This window comes from Marmota monax, unplaced genomic scaffold, assembly GCF_021218885.2.
Source record: "Marmota monax isolate L192 unplaced genomic scaffold, Marmota_monax_Labrador192_F-V1.1 WCK01_AAM20220418_F8-fsc00036, whole genome shotgun sequence".
Taxonomy (NCBI): domain Eukaryota; kingdom Metazoa; phylum Chordata; class Mammalia; order Rodentia; family Sciuridae; genus Marmota; species Marmota monax.
In genome coordinates, this window is record NW_026694491.1 from 8,766,109 (window position 1) to 8,788,509 (window position 22,401).

Sequence of the window (22,401 nt, forward strand, 5' to 3'; positions counted from 1 at the left end):
GATTCAATCTAAAAGTATGGTGCCAATATGTGTCTAATAATGAAAAAGTATGTGATAAATTTTCTTGAACCCTAGGGAGGAAAAGTAATCATGACTTTTTTTAAAGAGAGAGAGAGAGAGAGAGAGAGAGAGAGAGAGAAGAGAAGAGAGGAGAGAGAGAAATTTTTAATATTTATTTTTCAGTTTTCGGTGGACACAACATCTTTCTTTTATTTATTTTTATGTGGTGCTGAGGATTGAACCCAGTGCCCCGCACATGCCAGGCAAGCGCGTTACCGCTTGAGCCACATCCCCAGCCCAATCATGACTTTAATCAGACTTTGAATACCCCCAAAACTGAACATCTTAACCATCCAAACATCAAGTACCACAAACCAGTGACATTTAAAAACTGATTTTTTGCTTTGTCATTTTAGATACACACCCTCATAGCTACATTACTGTAACCAGACTAAATATTAATAATAAATAAAAAATATTAATTCCGTAAAGAATTAAAAATAGCAAAATTATATATATGTTATATAACAAAAAGTACAACAAAACTCTTGGCTTAAACTACACCCATTTATTATCTGACACTTCTCTTGATTGAAGTTCCTTTTGACTTGTGTAAGTTCTCTACTTGGGAATTTATCACACTGAAATGCAAGTGTCCTTGGCTGAGCTCTTTCTTGGAGATATGGAATCAACCCACATCCAAACTCATTTAAAAGGCTGGAAGAATTTGTTCCTGTGGTTGCAGGACTGAGGTTCCTAATTCCTGGCTATCAGCCAAAGGCACTTCCCATCTTCTAGAGGACACCCATCCCTAATTACAAGGTAACTTCCATCTTCAAAAATCTAATAATAGCACTTTGAATCTTACTTAGCTTTCTAATCTCTCTGATGCACTCTTCTATTCAAAGACAAAATCTTTCGGGGGAGGGTGGATGATGGGAAAGGCAGCGGAGCACAACAGACACTAGTATGGCAATTTTTAAATCAATGGATGTGTAACTGATGTGAATCTGCAATCTGTGTATGGGGTGAAGGTGGGAGTTCATAACCCACTAGAATCAAAGTGTGGAATATGATATGTCAAGAAATTTGTAATGTTTTGAACAACCCACAATAAAAAATTAAAAAAAAAAAAAAAAACAAAACAAAGACAAAATCTTTCTTTAAAGTTCTCATTGTTAGGGTCACACCCACCTGGTTAACCTTCATACTTAAGGTCAACTGCTTTGGGACTTTATATCTGCAAAAAAAATTTTAAGAATACTTTGATGAATGTTTGAAGAACAGAGGTCAGGAATCCTAAATAGCCATCTTTAAAATTTTGCTTATCATATCTCCAAGTCCTAGTAGTAGTAGTAAGCAAATGGTAACTCCCCATGGGTGATGACTTCTTTTTCTATCCTTAAATCTTCCTAGAAATGCACAGAAAATATCAATGGTAGCAATGTCAATAATAAGGAACATTGGTAACATTTAATGAATCAAGTTTATGTGATTACACACTCACAAGGCTACTTTGCAGTTGCTGTTTACCAAGAACTGTAGAAGGGAGAAGTGCTTATTTAGAGCCTTGAAATGAAATGACTATATTTTAGCAATCTTTCTAACTAATCATACTTAAGTGGCCATTTCAAACATATCACATTGTTCCTTGACAGCTCTAACTTTACAACTGACCTCTAAGCAAACACAATGTATGTGTCTTAATAATACTATTTATTGCCCTAAATTGCTACATGTCAGTTTTCCTTTATATATTGCAGACTTTTTTTCCAAGGGGAGGAGGTGCATTCTACTGCTCCGGAATATTTTATACTTTAAAATTAAGCAAACTTGTCCAGGTTACAATTTCTATCTAATCATTACTGAGTACACATGGTTTTGAGGTGTTATAACTAGTATAATTTTTGTCAGTTCTCTGAAAATCTTGAGTTGCTGTAGGATTACTAATATCAGAAGGTGCCAGCAAATAATACCTACACACAGTAATATGACGAGTTTAAAATTGACCTCTTCATTTTTCTTTAAAGGTGTCAAAACACTCTTTGTAATTATCACAAAACTAACTTTCTCTTTAAAATTTTCCTTAAAATGATTTGATGTTTCATTAGTGGGAGATATCATAATAGTGTTCCCTGATAGACAAAACACTTCATAGTATTGCAAACTAGCCCCTCTACTTCCCAAATTAACAAGAGAAAGAAATGAAAAATTTTGAAATTCCTTAGCTCACCTTTGAAAAGCTAGAAAAGCTTACTATCTTGAACTTAGTCTCTGTGACCACAAGATGGGGCCAACCTTTTTAAAAACTCCTGTATGGGGCTGCAGTGGAAAAAGGTAAGCCTCTGACCATGGATAATATGCTCTAATCACTTATTTATATTTGTATCACATAGAGCAGCATTAGTTGCATAGGTTGATCTAAAAATTATTTATCGAATTTCATTATCTAACAAAATATATCACTTATACCAAATTTCTTTCTGGAGAATTTCATTTATAGATTTAATCAGCTGAGGTTAGTTTCTTTGAAAGTCAAATTTAAAATGCTTAAATCTAATAGGTATGCCCAATTTCACTTTGCCATAAGAATGATAATTACTATTGTCCATATAGAATATTTTAAAAATGGAATTTGTGATAAAATTTTTCAGTGAGGAGTTCACTTGTCATAGTTTGCTTTGGGTATGGATGCTTACTGGCTGAATTTTGACTGAGCTACTACTGCCACCAAGTGTTTGAATTCATTCAAGTCACATAAATGAAAAAAAAGAAAAAAGAAAGAAAGAGGGGTTGGGGATGTGGCTCAAGTGGTAGCGAGCTCGCTTGGCATGTGTGCGGCACCACATACAAACAAAGATGTTGTGTCCGCTGAAAACTAAAAAATAAAAATATTAAAATTCTCTCTCTCTCTCTCACTCTCTCTCAAAAAAGAAAAAAAAAAAGAAAGAAAGACACCACACCAAGATTATAATGTTTTTAACTTACATGAGCTTAATGTTCTCTTTGCACATCATAAAGCATAGTATAACCTATATCAACATACAGCATTTACTGGAATTTCACAATGCCAACATCATTAAAAGTTTCCAAATAAATTGGTGATTGGGGACTATAAAGGATATATTTTAGACATTTTACTGGATTTACTTTACATATATGGCAAACTGACTAGAAGGTCACCGCCCCTAATGATTTTCTGCTTTCCAGTGTTCATAGTTTTGTGTTTCCCAGCAATCACCCATGCCACCTTTTGCACCTTTTGTGCTGGCATCTCTGAGCCTTCCTTTGAACCAAAAGAATGGCAAAGATGATGAATGGCATAAATGTCACATCCATGATTATGATAAACACGTACACAGTATCTATGTGTGCATCTTCATCTGACGAAGAAGAACTAGGGAGATACTCTTTCAGGGCTTGATGAAGTGAGCATCTGTGTTAAAGAAGCCTATAGAAAGAAACTATGGGCAATATCAAGAATCTAACTTTGATCTCTTGTGGGTGGCCTCTGCATCCTAAATGTGGCTTCCAGCCAACAGACAGCAAAAAGGAAGGGCCCTCATCATAGATCCACAAGTAAATGAATTCTCCTTTAACATGAATGATCTTGGGAGTATATTTTCCCAAACTGTGCCTCTGGAAGAGGACCCGAAATAGCCAACACCTTGATTACAGCTTGTTTGAGATCCTGAGTAGAGGGCTTGGCTAAGCTATTCTAGGTCCTCTGGGAAGGAAGAGATAAACAATGTATGTTGTTTTAAGCAACTAAGTTTATGGTAATTTTTAATGCAGCAACAGAAAACTAATACAGAATATAATAACATAGTAAATATATTTCATTTTGATATTGAATTAGAATATTTCATTTAACAGTATAATAAGAATATAGGTCAATTAAAAGTGTGTCTTTAAAAATTCTTCAATTGGATTTCTGTTATATTTAACATACTCTGGTGGTAAACTGTGATATAGCAGATAATTTAAAAAATCTGTAGTATAATCCCAATCTTATAAAAATGTAAAAATTATAAATCACACTTAGCTGATTCACATAAGAAGAGTTGAGTATGACAATATTGATTTTAATAGGGAAAATGAATAACAAAGATAAGCCAATATTGTATGTAGAAAAGTCAGCTGATCAAAACATGATGCACTTAATCATCTGTAAAATCAATCAATCATGATTGTTTTAATATTTTGTAGTTGTCAATGGATCTTTTATTTATTTTTTATCTATCTTTCTATTTATCTATCTTTCTATCTATTTATTTATTTATATGAGGGCTGAGGATTGAATCCAGGGCCTCACACATGCCAGGCAAGCTTACTACCACTAAACCACAACTCCAGGCCCCTAATCATCATTTTTAAAAAACAAAAAGAGAGTAATGAGAATTTCATTACAGTAATATGGTCAATTTCTTAAAGGTCTCAATTAAAACCCCTATAGTATGACATATGTCCTTAGAAAAATAAGCCCAGACAACCACAATTCATTTTGAGGTAAGTAGAGCAGGTTAAACTGCCAAAGGTATGAGTCTGCATTTAGAAGGGGTAGCTGAAGGCTACTAGGGTCAGCACTCTGCATTTGAGTCAAGAAGTTTTATCTTCAGCAAACCAAAGAGCAAGTGCAATCGAGTGAAGCCTGTGGAGTCCAGAGGTCCCAAGGTAACTCTGGACTCCTGATCCAAGAACCCCCATGCTGTTCTCAGTTTCCAGCCAGCAGTGCATAAATGATCTTTGCAAGCTTCAGGACTTTCACAAATTTTGCTTCCCTAGGATTTAATGGATGGAAGTTCCAGTAATCAGTTTTCTATTTTTCACAATTTTATTCACTACAGAAAAGTAATAAAGGGAAATAAATACTCTGGGTTGGTTTTCTCTAGGATCACACTTAGTGAGCCTTGATATTTCTACAAAGTGGGACAAGGAAAGAACACAGGGTGGTAGGGATGCCTATTGTTACATCATCCACAAAGATAAGTGTTCTTACATATACTGAAGTAGCCCTGAAGTAGTTAAGTATGGTAATGATGATAACTAAGTAATGAAGTATTTATGGGTATTATACAAAGTGCTTTAACGGAATACCTTATTTAATCCTTCACACAATCCTGTTAATATAACAGAACCAGACTAATGGTATGGGCAAAGAACCTGAGCCTTAGGAAGGTGAGCTGAAGTTGAATTACATCTAGCTAAATCAAAACTCACATGCTTAACGATAATACTTCTAAAACTCCCAAAGTATGCTATAAGGTCAGTGAAGGGACAAACGGAAAGACATAATCAGAATATTCCTATTCTCAAGAACAAACCCATGATGTAACAATGTTTCTTTAGTCAACGTATGCATATGGTATTTTACAATTCGCAAAATACTTTCCAATACGTTTTACATTTACTTTCATAAAAATCCTATTTAAGTTGGGTTGGTAGTATAGCCATGTCATTAAGAACTCGGAGTTAAAAAAAGATTTAGTCTTAAATACTATCCCTGAAGTTCATTAGCTCCACAACCTGGGGTAAAATAACCCCCCAGTTCCCTAATCTTTTAAATATGGTAACAATGTATCAGAAGACAAGAAGATTAAGTGCCATAAGCACACCTGCACTCAGTACACACACTCAATACATGTTTGTAATCTGTTCAAATATGATGAATCCTGAACCCCCAAAAGATGTAAAAATATTTATTTGTCTATACCCGAGTTCTCCCACCCTTGCCCAGGTTCAGTTGAAAGTCCATCTTCCACATCCCTGATCCGCAAGATGATACAAAAGGATCAAACAAACTCCCTAAAGTGTTGCTTGGGTTGGGCAGCATAAAACCAGTCCCAGCCTCTCCCCCAACACCCCTCAAACACTGCGTCACAAGCCCCTTGCGAATGTTCAAGGCACACCTAGTCCAGGCCGGAACCCCGCCTGTGGACCTCTCGATCCCGATTGGCTGTCGTCCTGGGCAACCGAGGACGCGGTGGGCCCGTGAGGGCCCCCCAGCCGGTATTTAAAGGCTGTGGCTGGCTGTGGCCTCTCAGTCCGGCCAGGACCGCGACAGTGAAGCACCTGGGTTGAGAGGGAGTGGCAAGGTAACGCGCAACCACTAGCTCCCCCGTCCCCAGCCCAGGCCTCTGCTGAGGCGGGTGTGTGTTGGGACCCGGGAGCAGCTCTCACTGCGTGTCACCAACCAACACCTTCCTCCCCCACCATCCTTACCCAGCCCCAGTCCCACTCAACCCACCTGGGCAAGGCAACCCAGGTGCGAAGGACAAGAGATAACTACGAGCAAGCGGTGAAGAGGGGGGGCCTCCTGGAAAGAGACGAAGGCAGGATCCCAGCCACATGCATGTGGTCATCCTCAGACACAAGCTGAGGAGGTTCTTCAAACCATCAGATCTGGCCAAACTTGGCAGCTTCTAGGACGCTACTATTTAGACCTCTTGGGGGCTCCCTGAACCATGACCCAGACCCTCTACAACAAGGAGGACCCTCTTAACCTGGGCGGCGGCTGGTCATCCCCTGCCCCCTTACACACCTGGTCATCCTGCCATGGAAGGCGCCGAGGTGCTCCGATTTACAAGCCGCGGTACCGCTATGGCCCCAAGGCCGAGTATGAGCCTCCCAGGAAAAAGCCCAAGCAGCACTACGGTCCAGGCCCGTGGTTCCAACCTCCCCGACGGCCCTGTTGGGCCATGTACTCCAACTGGGGGCGTTGCGGAGGGCCCTGGTGCCCACCTCCCGCAGGATTCCGGAAGCCCCCCTACCAGATGCACATGATCCGGGTGTATGGTCTGCACCCACTCTGCCCTTGCTGCTGCTCTTGCTGGAGTGGGCCCTGGAATCCAGGCTGGGCAAGGCCTCCAGGCAGGAAGAAGCGCTGGGGCCGCAGAGGCCGCGGCCTACGCCGCCACCCTCGCCGCTCCTCCCCAAAGAGCCCGCCGGCCGATGCGAGCGCTTTGCTGCGGCCTGTCAACCTGTATGGGTGGCGCGCGCCAGGCATGAGAGCGCCACGGAACACCACCCAGTTCATTATGAACCAGATCTACGAGGACATGCGGCAGCAAGAGAAGATGAAGCGCCAGCAGGAGGCGCTACGAGTGCAGCAAGCCCAGGCTGAAGGCTTGGCGTCCCCGGCCGGCTCCACCGGAAATGACGCGCCCCCTAGCGGCGGTGAGGAGGACTCGGAGCTGCAGGAAACTTTGTATAGCTTCATGCAGAATCCCTCTCTAGTCCTCAGTCCTGCCCCAGAGGAGGAAAAGCAGTCTCCCAACGCGCAGCTGGTGGAGGAAGAGGATGAGGAGAAAATTGATGAGGAGAAAATTGAGGATGAGGAGGAGTGTGACGAGGAGCTGTGTGATGGAAAGGAGGAGGGTAGTGAAGAGGAGGAGGAAGAGGAAGAGGAGGCAGAGAATGGAGAGACAGAAGAAGAGGTGGATGAGGAGGAGGTGGATGAGTCTGAACAAGGAGAGGAGGATGAAGAGGAGGGAATGGAAGAGGAGGGCCTGGAGGAGGAAGAGCAGAGAGAGGATGAAAATCACTTGCCTCTGGAAATGCCTTTGTCAATCCTAGTAGGGGAAGAAGAAGAGAGAAAGAATTTTATAGACTATACTTATTTAAGCACAGAACAGATTATTCCCAAAGTGCCACAGGAAGCTCTCTTCACGGTACAAGACATTAACCACTAGACATCTGGAAGGGAATTGAGGAATGGGATGGAACTGAATTTTGAGGCTAAGATCGATTAGCAACTTATTAAAAACTAATTTAAAAGTGAGTTCCATTAATAAACATATCTATGTAAACCCCTTCTTTGGCCACTATAAAATGCTTAAACATTGGTGTGTTGGTGTATGACTATGGGTGGGGGTGGGGAGCTTTCAAATATTTTATTGCAAGTGATTAAAGGCCAAATATTTTATTGCTACAGTTTGAATAGTTTCATTTGCTCTTTTCTCCTCTAGACAATTGAGTGTTTTTATTATGGCAATACTGATCTGATTCATGCAATTTAATGACCTTGGTATCAAAAAATATTTCGACTGTTATGTGGTTAAGCACATAAGATGGCTATTGAATGTCTACTTGTGCTCTTAAAGACATTTTAAAACCCAATTTTTCTACATTATTTTTCCTTGTAGATTTTCTACCTTCAGAGTTCACTTTTGAGGGTTGTATTTTGGTAACCCCATTTTCAGTCATTTGTGGCATTGCTCATTTATATTCCTTATTCCACAGTGCTATGGATCTTCCTCAGAAGAACATGAAGTTGCTTCTGTGGAACTGGTTATCTGCCATGGCCTCAACAATCCATAATCCATGCATGGAGAGGATTCCCCATGGTCAGAAGTCAACTTGCACATCTAGTTAAAATCCAAGGTAACTGCAAACAATGGAACATAGCTTTGGTTTTGAAACCTTGTTCCTGGATATATTCCTTGCCTAAGTCCAGAGGAATCATAAAACTAGTTTTTTTGCAGAATGGATTTATAAGAAAAGATTATCGACCTTTTGGGGGTGGAATACCTTATTTTGTTTCCCAGTTTAAAAAAATGATGAATAAAATGAGACGTGTATGAGCTAGATTCTGATATCTAACAATTACTTGTGAAGAATATATCATAAAGATATCTTTTGCCCAAACACTTGTAGGAAGTAACACATTTCTTCCTAGACACTTAATAAAATGTTCTATCCATAGCATACTTCCAGAATATCCCTTGATGAAGAATTTGAACCTGCCTTCTCAAATACCATGATGAACTATGCTGCTTAGTTGGAACCACATTTAATAATTGCTGGTTGAAGAGAAGACTACATTGATATTTACCAGATGTTGATTTTCACTCATATATTTCACTTTTTTTTGCAGCTTTCAAGAAAACAATTTTAAGCTGTTGAATAAAAATAAAGTACACATTCTCATTTATTTTATCAAGAATCTATGTAGCAGTGCTTCAGTGTCCAACAGGATGAACAAAAGAAATGAAATTATAATACTTTAGGAATCTTACAATTGCACTAATTATTCCAAATTAAAGCAGTGGATGACCAGTTTTATATTTTCCAATGTTCAGTTTTTCAATGACCATCAAAGTGCCTTTCTATTACTGTTCTAATATATACAAATAGAGGCAATCCAAGAATGATGCTACTGATAATACTGGTCAATAAATCCTAACAAATATTCAAAACACCAAAATAATCACTAGATTAAATGTAAGTATGTTCTTATGAAGCCCTTTCATTTATGATTGAATTTCTTAACAGTCTCATGTAGACAATTCAGTTTCTTCTGGCAAAAGATTCCACTTTAAAAAATGTAAAAATATAACAAAGCATTATTCATTATTCATTGTAAGGGATATAAACATTAACAATGCTGCAGGAGTTTACACTTTTTACCATTGACCATGATTGAACATACATGGAACTGCTAGGGACCAAGTACTATGAATAGTGATAAGGAGAAAACGGTAAATCAACAAAATAGAAAGGAGAGACATTAAAATAAGACAAATTGGCCGTTGCAATAATTCTGAAGCAAACCACTATGAAAGCATAAATCACAGGGAATCCAACAGTGCATCTGGGATGTCTACTTTGTGGGAAGAGGGAGCACTGAATCTAAAGGCCAATAGCTGGGAGAGAGTGGGAGGCATTGAGGAATTGAGGACAGAAAGACTAGAGTCTCTGGAAGGAGCAGCCAATGAAAAGTAAGAGAGGTAGGCAGAAGCCATATCTTCTCATTCCTGTGCTACTCATGCCTTCTGAAATAGACACTCGCAAAAATTAAAGAAGTCATTGATGATTCATCATCTATTTTTTTAGTAGATAAATATTGTTATGATCCCTTTCCTGATCCTATGGACTATGAAATGATTAAATCACAAGGGTTAAGAGTGTTTTAATCAATTTTGCATCTTTGTGACCAAAATACCTGACAAGAACAACTTGGAGGAGGAAAAGTTTATTTTGGTTCACGGGTTCTGAAGTCTCATTTCATGGTTTTTAGTTCTAAGGCAGAAGCATCAGGGCAGAAGGACACGAAAGAGGAAAGCTGCTCGGATCCTGATAGCTGGGAAGCAGAGAATCTCCAAGGCCACACCTTCAGTGACATACCTCCTCAGCCAAGACTGGCTTGCCTGTAGCTTTTAAAATCTCCCAGTTAATCCATTTAATTTACTAATCCATCAAATGGATTGACCTAGTGATGAGGTCAGAGCACTCACAACTGAGTAATTTCACCTCTGAATATTGCTGTATTGCATAGCACATGAGCTTTGGGAGCACATTCCAGATCCAAATCAGAACATAGGAACTGGCATTTCAGTATCCCCATCATTACCCTTCTCAGTTACTTTCTCTCCCACTGTCTTTAATGAAGGGATCCTAGGGTTTGATGCTTAGCATGATTGGAGCACCTAGTTCTTAGCTCCTAGTGAAAACTCTACAAAGCTTATTTGGTACAACTTGATAATTCAGTAGACACTGAAATATTAGTATGGGTTCAGAATAAACCCAGTCTTTAGTTTTAGAAGTAAGTATCCTCTTGAAGAAGAAACAGTTTTCCAAAAGAATCATTATTCTTAAAGTCATTCAAAAGTCGATGGGAGTGGATACAGTGATACAGAGGTACCACTTAGGTATTTCAAAAAATAAGGTTTAGAAGGCCTAAAATAGATAAGCATTTTTGCTACTTTTCTGAGGGTTTTTGTTTCCTTGTGACTGACAGCATTTTTTTTAAATTTACCTTCTTTACTTTGTCTCCACAGTAACTTGGATTTTTTTCTGTGAAAATATTAACCCTCTAAAGATGGTAAATATAGTTGACATTTAGAGATCAATTTTGAGCTCGGAATATGATTTCATAAAATTTTATAACATCTGTAAATAAAGAAGACAGTATTTCTATCTTATTTAGTGCCATTAAAATAAACACAAGAGGTAAAATAACCAATCTCTTGCCAGCTATACTAACTCTACAAATCTGGGAAATAGGTGATATAAACTTCACCTCAAAGGTAATTTTGAGTCAGACTAAATATGAAGGAAACAGTTTCCTTAAATGTTTTATGCTGTTTTAGTGGTATAAAAAATGGTGCATTCAGCTATGTTGTTGAGTATCACACAGATTTGTATTAATGTAAAACAATTTTAATGCTTCTGAATCCCTTAGGCCTTGATTTTCAGTGTATTATCAAAATCAAAGTGTGGCTGTGTTTTAGCTACTTTGGTAATAGCATTTTTTCCCTGTATTTCCTTAGTTTTAGATAGTTGACAGAACAAAGTTCAATATCAAGGTCAGCTGATGGAAGAGGAGGATTTGATCATGTGATAGGAAGACCAGGATGTGTATTGCACTGCTGACCAAGTGCCCTGTGGCAGTAGCCAATTGCCTTAAGTCTGTTTCCTCTCACGTAACAAATAACACTTCACTATCACTTGGGTCTATGTCAAGACCAGGTACCCAATATTGATGAAGAACTGTACTACTGTCTATAAATCAGTGTTAATCATTATATTCTGAATTGCATTTTATAATAAATTATCCCAATTAAATTTTGAGAACAAGATCAATTTAGATTCAATAGCACTGCCTAGGAAATCTCATCTCATTGCAATTCTATTGGACTGAGATATTCAGATATTTTTGTGAAAACCCTGAACTAAGCATGAACCCTGAAATTTAGTTTCATTTCTGGTAAAATTGTACAAATGCAGTCAGGGTCCTACTGCTTTGATGCTTAAAGGTAAGGTCCACAAACCAGCAGAATTTGTACCGCCTGAGAAATTGTTAGAAATACTTAAGTTTAGGTTCACCAGACCTATTGCATTAGGATATGCTTTGTAACTGTCTCTAAGAGACAGGCATGCCACTGAAGACCTAAAAAACATGGTTTACAGTTAAGTCTATTATAGAAACCTCATGAGAATTTAATGATTAAGATGGTAGTTTGTGCATTCAAGGTTCTGTCATTTACAACCTGTGTGACCTCAAGGATATTACCCCAATTCTTTTCTTTGCATTTTGTTTCCATCTATATATAGTAACTACAACATGAGAATAAATGAGCAGATACTTACCAAGGACTCAGAAGAGTGACATTCAACAGTTATTAGTTAAAAGTATTCAGTAAATGCACAAATGTACATTGATATGTGGTGCCTAAATGTTATTTGTTAGTGACTATAAATGACTACATAGCAACTATAAATTAGAAATCTCTCAAAATAATTAACACCATTACTTATGAACTCTACTGTTTTCCCTGGGATAACTGCAATCAGATACATCACTTTGAGCTACATCACTTTGAGCTACATCAAACTATGAGAAACAATTAAATTTCTAGAGCTGTACTCTTTTCCCACATAACATTTTATGTCTTTTAAAACACCCCATCATTCTTGCCTTGAGGTCAATTAAGTGTCCTTTATTCTTATAGCTGACAGCTGACATTAATGTCCTAATGGCTGGTGCTAAGAGTTATAATTTTCCCCCAATAAGCAGTGAATACTAGAATTTAGTTTTTCAAAATTGAAATGCATGCATCTATCTGTAATACTTAAAGAAATCATGTATTAGAGGTTAATATATGCAAGTCCTAAGAAGACAATCATTGATTAATATTTATGTATATGTGTATCAATATACATATATTTGGTTGATAAAAATTCCTAATTGGAATAAATTGGTTTAATTGTGGTACTTGTCATATATTAAAAAAAGTAAAATCAGAATTTTATGTTAGGGAGGTAATGATAAGAATTTATAGGCAATTTATAAATGTATAACTGGATATGATTAATCTTACAAATTAATTAAAATTATATTTCATGCTACAATTAAAGTAAGCTAATTATAAACATACATATAAAGGCAAAATGATGTTAAATACCTGCCATAAGTCATCTATAGAACACTTTAAACTTTCAGAATACAGACCTTGGATTTCAAAAAAACCTCTGAGCATATACAACAAGCTTTTTGCCATACATTAACATTTTTGAAATGTATAACCACTCTGAGAACTAACTCCTTATTTACCTTTTACAAATGAAGGATGTGGAATTTGAAGAAAACTGTTTCATGACCCAAGTTCTCTATTTTTATGTCAAGGTTATGGGTTCACCATGTCATTTGAACATATCTTCCTGTGGTCTTACATAAAACAGCCTATCCAGAAAAAAAAAAAAAAAAACTTCATTTATATTTGACCGGAATTCCAAGTAGGATAGAACAAGATTGTGATCCCTTCAATGTGAAATTTATAGAAGGCACTGCAAAAAGAGATACTGAAATCCCTGTGTCATAATTCATATGCTCATATGTAAGGTTACCTCACTCTTGCCAGGCTGCTTATCTGGGATCAAATGTCTTAAAATGGGAGTAGTTTTTAATGGGTGAAGAGGAGCTAAAAGTAATTTATTTGCAGCAAGCAAGACCCAGAAGTACAGCTTAGGATATATTACTCTCCTTATTCATGGTTCCATTGTAATATGCAGTTGTTCTATTACTGGGGACAGGGAAGGAGTGTTGGAGACCATTGCATTCCTGAAACAAACTACATTCAAATAATTTTTTAGAAATGCTGCACATGAAGAATACTTGAACTGACGAATACCTTCCATATAATAATTACAGAATTTAACTTTCAGTGGCCAACCATTTTAGAAAATCTACTTAATACTTACATCTATATATAAATATAGGTACACAGTAGAGTTCCTCCAAAAGAAAAAACCCTATAGTCACAAGGATGCCCCACAGGAGGAAATGAGAGTTGCCCTCCTTGAGTAATGGGCTGATACAGCCCATTATTCTTACCTAGAACCTATGTTCTACGTAAGAATAGTTAGAATTTGTAGCCCCTAGTGCTTTTAAAGAATTTTCTAGGGCCATCTCTCCACTTGTAGAGTGAATCTACATTAGTATGAGAACTGATGTCCAACTTGAAGATCATGAAAGTATTTCTAACTCTGAATTCCAACTACTGTAGAATATTAAAATACAAATAACTTTAAATCAAAGACTTGAAAAATTTGTATTGAAACATTATCAGTTGAATCTCTCCTTCATTTTATGGAAACAATATGTTAATATTTCATATGTGAAGATCCCATGTAGAAATATTTTTTACATGCTGAAAATACATGGTCCTATTTCCAGCCATGAGAATTCCAATTTTAGAATTTCTCAAAAATGGGCCCTTGACTACCAATTAATTCTAGTTTTTCTTTATGGGAAAATAAAGGTATTATATTTCAAACACAGGTCAGAGAAGCTATGGAACTCCCTTTTGCTGAAGCACTTTTATTTATACCACTACTTCTCTTATTTGGTTTTGTACATACAATCATGCTAGGCTACTTTATTCTAAATCCTTTTTTCTTATAATTGCTTTTTAGATTATTCTAAATTTATATCTCCAGTCCCAGACTATAAACTCACTCCTCTCCTATTTTTGATTCTTTATTTTTATTCAGCTGTGTTAAACTATAAAGCCTGTGCTATAGAAATTCAGTACTGTTATTTTAAAAACTGCAATGCAATACCTAAGAGAGCTTAGTACCAAAGTGATTGTTGCCATGTTCTTTTATTTTTGTATTTCTTTGAAATTATTTTTATGATATTTAATATCTAGAGGTGTATATTTTTCTTTAAAATTTTTAGTTGACATTAACTGGAATTTTTATCTATTATTTCTTATTAATATTGGCATCTTATGATGTTTTCCAGTGACATTTGGGTTTTTATTATTTACAATTCCGTTATTACACATTCATCAATGAAAATGTTTAGATTTTTAGCATGACACTTTTGGCTTTAGTAATTTAAGACTTTGAGATGGTATTAATCTATAATGGGTTTTTGTAAGAAATAATAAGCTAATACCCATTATAGATTATCTTTTCAAGTGACATTTGCCACTAAGTGGTACTAATCAAAACAGAATTTTATTTTTTGCTGATTTTTTATTCATTGTAGAAATTCTTTGATCTGGGACATTATAATATAGAATGAAAAACTAAGCTAAAGATTGATTTTATATGTCCTCTCCTCCACCTCTGTGTTTTACAAAGTCAGTGTTCATCTTTAAAAAAATTAAAATAGAATATGCAATGTTTTTCTTTTCTCTTTAAAGTTCACACTATATCCTGCACAAATATCTAAATATAAAACAAAGTAGCAAAACTACCTCTAATTTCTCTTTTTTTTTTTTTTTTGCCTTATTAATATCTAGATGCCACCTAGTGGCAAAGATAAAAAATTAAATGTAAAATCATGATGGCTGTGTCTGTGTTATATTTATAGTTACATTTTGGGGGGAATAAGTATACATTATTACATGTGAAAGTCTATTATGATGGTAGTGGCACAAAGAACTACAATAAGATAATTACTTATTTATGTGAATGTGTTGGTATACAGCTCTCTGTTTAAAATACAGATTTTAATGACCCACAGGCCTGAGTCATAAATATAAACTATCAAAGCATATAAAGAGGGAAAAAGATAGCCCCCCCCAAGTCCTTGGATGTCTTTGGATTATACTATTAATTATATTTTATCTTAATGCACACCTACAATATTTTGAGTTCCTCTTGCCATTAACACCTCTATCCACATGGACAATATATTTATTTTGCTTTTACTAGTGACAGTAGACAATTTGCAAATTTGTGATTTATGTTCTTAAATTTTAAATTCAAATTGCTAAACTAAATAATACTTAATACTTTAATCCTAAGAAACAAAAATGAGAGTGTGTATTCATTGGCCTCCATTTAAGAACAGGATATGTGATAGTCAGCTGTGGGACTTAAACATCATTTAATTTATTAATGCCTAAAGTCACTAATTAGAGCAACAATTTATTAGGGAAAGAAACAAACCTGCATTTTTGTGGGTCTGGGATCTAGAGAATAATTAATATTTCGATTACTGCCCTATTTCCAGATCTTTCCAGCTGCTCACCCACTAAAAATGCAAAAAACATTGGTAAAGATGGGCTCCTCCTTAACCTGAGAGGCAATTTCTGCATTTACAATTTTCTTAGTAATGCTTTCATCATAACACCTCTGGAAAGAACAGTTACTCCTACTTTGTACTTACTTAACACTTCAATTTATTGATACTGTCATTATACTTTTAAAATTATAGTTGTCTGTGATTCTTTTCTGCCTAGAAAAGTCTACAAAGAACAGTTCATCCTGTATTGAGTCATGTACACAAGAAACTCTCCATAATTTCAATATTACAAAAAAATGAATAAAACAAAATCTATGATATAAATGTTGTTTGTTAGGTAGTTCTAACAGGATCCTATGGACTTATCCCTGTGTACTTTTCTGAAGGAATGGTTAGGGAAGAGTAGGAACGTCACATCTCTCGCACTCTGTAGTCAGGTCCTTGTGGATAGACAGCTCATCATAGAACTGAACACAGATGTCTTTAATATGACAAGCAGCTCTTGCCTCCACAGTCTTGGTCATTTTGGAGCCACAGACTCACCTTGAGTATGAACAATCTCACATAAATCTTCCTCCTTTCAAAGTACATCTTTAGCATTATTATTTTCTACAATTTAAAGAAACTCGTTTAGAAATTTGAAACAAGCAACACTTTTTTTTCCTGTGTTCACTTTTGCTGAACTATTACCCCATTCCAGGTTCTATACTAAGCACATATTCTTAGGTAAGCAGTGAAAAAATGAAGACCTAGATCTCTCCAGTAACTTGCTCAGGGTCCAGAACTAACAGATGTTGGGTTGGAAACCACACAGCATGTTTCTTTGTAATATGAACTCCGTTCTGAAATGGAGAGAGTACGATGAAATCTTTAATTTGTTCAGATTATTCAAGGACATATTCTGAGTCTATAATCAAAGCCAAGCTTTCATAGTCATCCTGCAAATTCAAATAGTGTCCTGAGAAAAGTGCTGAGCCTCAGTAATTGATGTCCAAAAGTTTTGTGATAAATTATTTATAGATGAGATACTTTAGACAGAGAAAAGAGGCAGAGTGCAAAACTGCTAGAATATTCATATCATTAGAACAATTTTCTGACCCCTTTCCCTTTCCTTCTAAGGTAAAAGTATAAAGGTGAGTCTGATTATAGAAATCTTCATTCTCTAAATTAGGAATCAGCTGTCACTAATGGAAGTGGACAGAGACAGAACATTGCTGTATACTGATAGGAGAGGATCCTAAGGGCTGCCACATGGCAATCACAGTTAGAAAAAAAATATGTAGTACAAAGAATAGAAGTCATAGCTACTATTCAGAGGTTGGTAGGAAAATGATGATATAATGAAGAGTCAAAATGTAAAAGCTGAGAACGTTCTGACATAAGGAAAGCATAAAGAATTACAGAGTAGGAAAATATAGATGACTTAAGAATTTAACTAGTAATAACTTTAAGTAAAATATATCTCCAGTATCCCCAAGGTTACCTTCATTCCCAGCAATAAGTACTGGTAAAAGACAGTTTAAATTTGGTCAGGTCTTTTTTTTTTTTTTAATAATTTAGTTATTTATTGGTACCAGGGATTGAAACTGGGGACTCTTAACCACTGAGCCACATCCCCAGTCCTTTTTGTTTGTTTGTTTGTTTGTTTCTGATACCGGGTATTGCTAAGTTGCTCTGGGCCTTGTTAAATTGGGCCTCGTTAAATTGCTGAGGCTGAATCTGAACTCCTGATCCTCCCACCTCTAGAGCCACTGGGGATTACAGTTGTATACCACTGGGCCCAGCTACAAATTTTGCAGATCTTAAAGTCCTTCTTTCTTCTTCTCATGGCCAACGGCATACCATTCTTTTAGTTCAACATTTTGTTTATTTTGTCACTATTAGATTTAATACTTATCAAGAGAAATTAATGCCCAATGAATATATTAGCATGAATTAATTTATCTAGTTTAACAAAGTTGTTGACCTAGAGGTAAAGAGGGACTTTAAGAAACAGAATAAGATAAAATTTGATAGAGATCTGGGTGTGAGGCCACACTGCTGACAGGAGTTGGAGAAAGGAAGATGGCTGGTCCAGGCAATGGACAGGAGGGACATCCTCTTGGATTCTGGTAAAATCTTTGAGCCAATGTATTTCAGAATGAAGAGTTTTTCAGCATTTAGGGTGTTCATTATTAGCCATTTTTATGCAAAAACTATAGAGCACTAAAGTTAAGACTTGTATTACATCTTTATCCATCTTGAACACTAAAGATAATCAGTGCTTAGTAAATTTGGCATGTTAAAGATGGACTGCTATGTAATTCAAATCGCTTTCCCAGACAGTGATGAAATGTCAGATTTACTTATTCAAGTACATAGATTCATTTCAATTCATCTAATCTTCTCTATTCCATGGCCTAAAATTTTATACACACACACACACACACACACACAGACAGAGAGAGAGAGAGAGAGAGAGAGAGAGAGAGAGAGAGAAATATTAAACACAGGGGCTAGGGTATAGCTCAGAGGTGCAGCACTTGCCTAGCATGTGTGAGGTCCAGCCCGAGCACCCCCCCACACACACACACACACACACACATACTGAGTAAACACAACCTATAGAATTCTTTGACAAATAATTCATGATGTTTTTTTCTCCTCATGTAGATTTAGATTTTTCCCTATTCCATAATTCTTGATGCGTAAAAATTTCACAATTCTGAGACATCTATTTAACCCAAAATTGTTATATTTGGAACAAATTATTTCATTTTTTTACTGACAAAATGTTAATTTAAACCCATGTAAAGATTTGTTGCTTTCTGTAAAGTTCCTATATCTATAACACAGCATGTAAAGATTACATAGATCATATTTCATGTGAAATATGCTTTCTGACAATGCAATGGTTCTCTAAGATATTTATCAAAACATCAGAAATGGAAGCAAAGAAAAATAGCCTATTTTTAACTGAGTCAGCCAACTAAATTATCTTTCACTGTACCTCATTTTATTTGGAAACATAGTCAAGAATTCTTAGAAACAAATAATAGAGTTTAAGAGGAAATAATTTTGTTAATTTCTAAGACTTCATTCAGCTAGAAATTCTTCTACCTGTTATATTTTGGGGGGTGCTAAATTTTGGGAGGTGTTAAATAAAAGCAGTGATTGTTTTTTAAGTTAAAAAAGTTGATATATAAAATATAAGTTTTAGTCTCATGCTAAAATATATGTCTATTTTCTAAAAATATCTATTTCTAAAACATTTTCTAGCTGTGTAGGAAGAAAAGTAGAAGTCAATCCTTAATGCATAAACAAAGCTATATGCAGGTTTAATGTTAGGAATAAAATTGAACTGTGTACAAATACACTTTCTAGTTCCAGTAGGTAGTTTATCTTCCTCAGTAGCCCAACTCATTTGCTGAAAGTTGAACACAGTTTGTGTGTTTTTCTTCTTAAACAGGTCATTAGGTTTAATGCATAAAGTGTGGAACATTGCAGATGCTGCGTGGACACCTCTCAATTTCCCCTAGGTGGCGATCTTTTCAAAGAAGCCAGGCAGGGCTCCTCTGCCTAAGAGAATTGAGCTCATAAGTAAACCCTATTCTAGCTACATTTTTTAATCTCCCCAGCAGAGGAAACTTCAATTTTGAGACACAATATGATTTTAAGGTCTGTTCCCAAAGTTTTCAAAAACTGGAGAGATGGATGTTATCTACTTTAAATACTTAAACATATATTTGAGAAAAGGTATTTCAAAATCATTAGTTTGGGAATTTTGTTAATTATGGAAGTAGCTGTGAAACATTATACTTAAAGTTAGTTTCTGGGTTAATTTTCCATAGCTCCTTTTGTAAAACCGTGAAAATGTTATTTAATGAAAATCTTCATTAGTCTATTTAGACCGACAATCGCTTTTTTTCATGCTTAATCAAGCTGCTCTTTTGTAACATCTGTTACATGGGGATGTTTCATTAGAAAATGAGGAGAGGTGACTGGGGAGGGCTGAGCCCACATACTTCTCACACTTAACTATAATATATTGAAAGAAGGAGACAGTAACAAAGAATATCAGACTACTTAGATGTAGATGAATGATACGGATTGAAAACTACCATAACAATTCAGAAAAATCAGACCTTTCTTCCTTTTCCATAGTCTTCTTATTCCAACATGTAAGTCTCCTAAGATATTCACCCATACAAACCATATATATATAAATATATATAAACTTAGCCTTTCTCTGCTTTGGGACTTCGCCTTTTGCTTTTTTCTTTGTTTTTAAACTTTCCTTTGCTCCACCCTAAGATTTTAACCTGGCAAAGATAAAGCATGATGGCAGCTTCTTTCCGAAGTGCACGTAGAGAGTATTTCGAGGCATCCTATAAATACTTGAAAAGGAAAAAAAAATCAAATTAAAGTAAAAATATTAATGTAGCTATTTGCAAAGAAACTTCACATTAATTATGTACTTGGTATGCACCTTGAAGCTTTCAAAGACCCTAAGCACTCAGAAAGCAGGAATTGCAATTATCCCCATTTTACATATAGACCTCAAAGACACTAAAGTCTTTCATCAGGGTTAAAAAATTCATCATTGTAAAGGAAGATTTAAAGACTTTTCTTTTTTTTTATTTGTGAATGACTTTTTTTTTTTATAACTTCAAAATGAGACCCACGGCGGGCGTGGTGGGGCCTGCCTACAATCTCAGGGGCTAGGGAGGTTTAGGGCAGGAGGATCAGGAGCTCAAAGTCAGCTTCAGCAAAAGCAATTTAGTGAGACTCTGTCTCTAAATAAAATACAAAATAGGGCTGCGGATGTGGCCCTGTGATCGAATACCCCTGAGTTTAATCCCCGTCACAAAAAAAAAAAAAAATGAGACCCAATACTTAGTCTCCATTGCCTTGCCTTGGCCTCTACCTGCACACTCATACCAGGAGTTTTCTACTCAATTCAACATTAGGAGCCGTTTCAAATTTGAAGTAAAGTTTCTCTAAATAGCTCCTTGGAAATGATTTATTGAGCCAACTTATGACAACTGATCAATTTTCTATTTGGTACCCTGAGTAGAGGCCCTCAGCAATAAAGTTAATCACTAGAGTTCAGGGCATTCACTAAAACTTTGGCCAGATTTCTATTTGGATCTTTGACAGGCTAACCTCTTTGTCTCTCACAAATGTATCCTTGGACACTTCTCAAAATGTGAAATTCCTCATCTTATTATCTCCCCTCCACACACATTTTCCCCTAACTTTTCACTGATGTCCTGGTTAATTGCTCACCCTCAGCCTCCTTCAGTATTCCTTCTGCTCAAACCTTTGGACATCTCCAGTCAGGACTAGCAATATAATCTATGGGTCCCAGGGCAAAAATGACAATGAAGATTTCCTTGTACAAAGGAGGCTTTGTCCTTCCTTCTGTGATTTCTCTCTAAACAATTTATGATGTTTATTTTTTTAATTCCATATTCCCTTGGGTATGGAGATATGCATCAGGTAAATACAGGCCCTCACGTCTACTTGAGTTTCACCCACAAATTCAACTGAGAGGCTTACATCCTGAACCCATCCTTCCCCATGCCCAAACAGATCTTGTACAGGAGCTGAGAAGCAGGTAGCTGAGATTTTGTCCTGGGAAGGAGGCAAGGCAAGAGCACATGTGGGCCAAGGCTTGAACGTTGGCACATCTCCAGCATGGCTTCAGATGTCATCACTTACAAAACAAATTCAAAACAAAATTGTTTAGAATTTCAAGACAATGTTCATGGAGCATTAAGCCCCAAGTTGAGGGTCCCTTATGAAACTGAGGTCCTAGTGGAATACATTGAGAACTCAGTCCTGACTCTGGGCCAGCCCTCTTCTACCTGCTTCACCAGCCCTCACCAACGTGCTTCACCTAAGATCAGAACTGTGTCCTCATGAAATGTGGAGCTCCTAGAGGGACTTGGCTGCCTTTGAAGCTGGCTGAGCATACCTTGTTTACTTTTCATGTTCAAAAGAACTAGGGTGGGGGTTGGAGGTACAATTCCTAGCTCCACAATCCTGCCTTACTTAGAAGGCATTACACAATCTCCTATAAATTATGTATATATCATGCTTGGGGCTTCCCTACTCTTCCCATCTGTCAGTCCCTGTAGACTACCCATCTTCTATTGATGATTTTACCATCTCTGGAGTAAAACCCTCATCTTTATCCTCAAACAATACCATCCTGTGGGAGTGTTAACTACCCATATAGCAATCTCTCTCACAGGCCCATAACTCAACCCCACTGGTTCTCAATTCCATGTAGATCCCTCCATGTTGTGGGCATGTCCTGGGCCTTTCCATAACCAGAAGCCACTAGAACAATGAAATCTTAAGTTTTGACTAGGCATTCTTTAGCATTTTCCCATTATTCTATTCTCTAACCCCTTATAAAGTTTAACATTACCTTT

General features: G+C 36.6%; 1 protein-coding gene across 1 annotated transcript; it reads left to right on the forward strand.

The window, feature by feature from the left end:
• The first annotated feature begins 6,464 nt into the window (after positions 1-6,464).
• Ccer1 (coiled-coil glutamate rich protein 1) lies at positions 6,465-7,691 on the forward strand. The gene has a single exon (XM_046419255.1). It carries the CDS (start codon positions 6,465-6,467, stop codon positions 7,689-7,691), a length of 1,227 nt encoding a protein of 408 aa, XP_046275211.1.
• Positions 7,692-22,401: the final 14,710 nt, after the last annotated feature.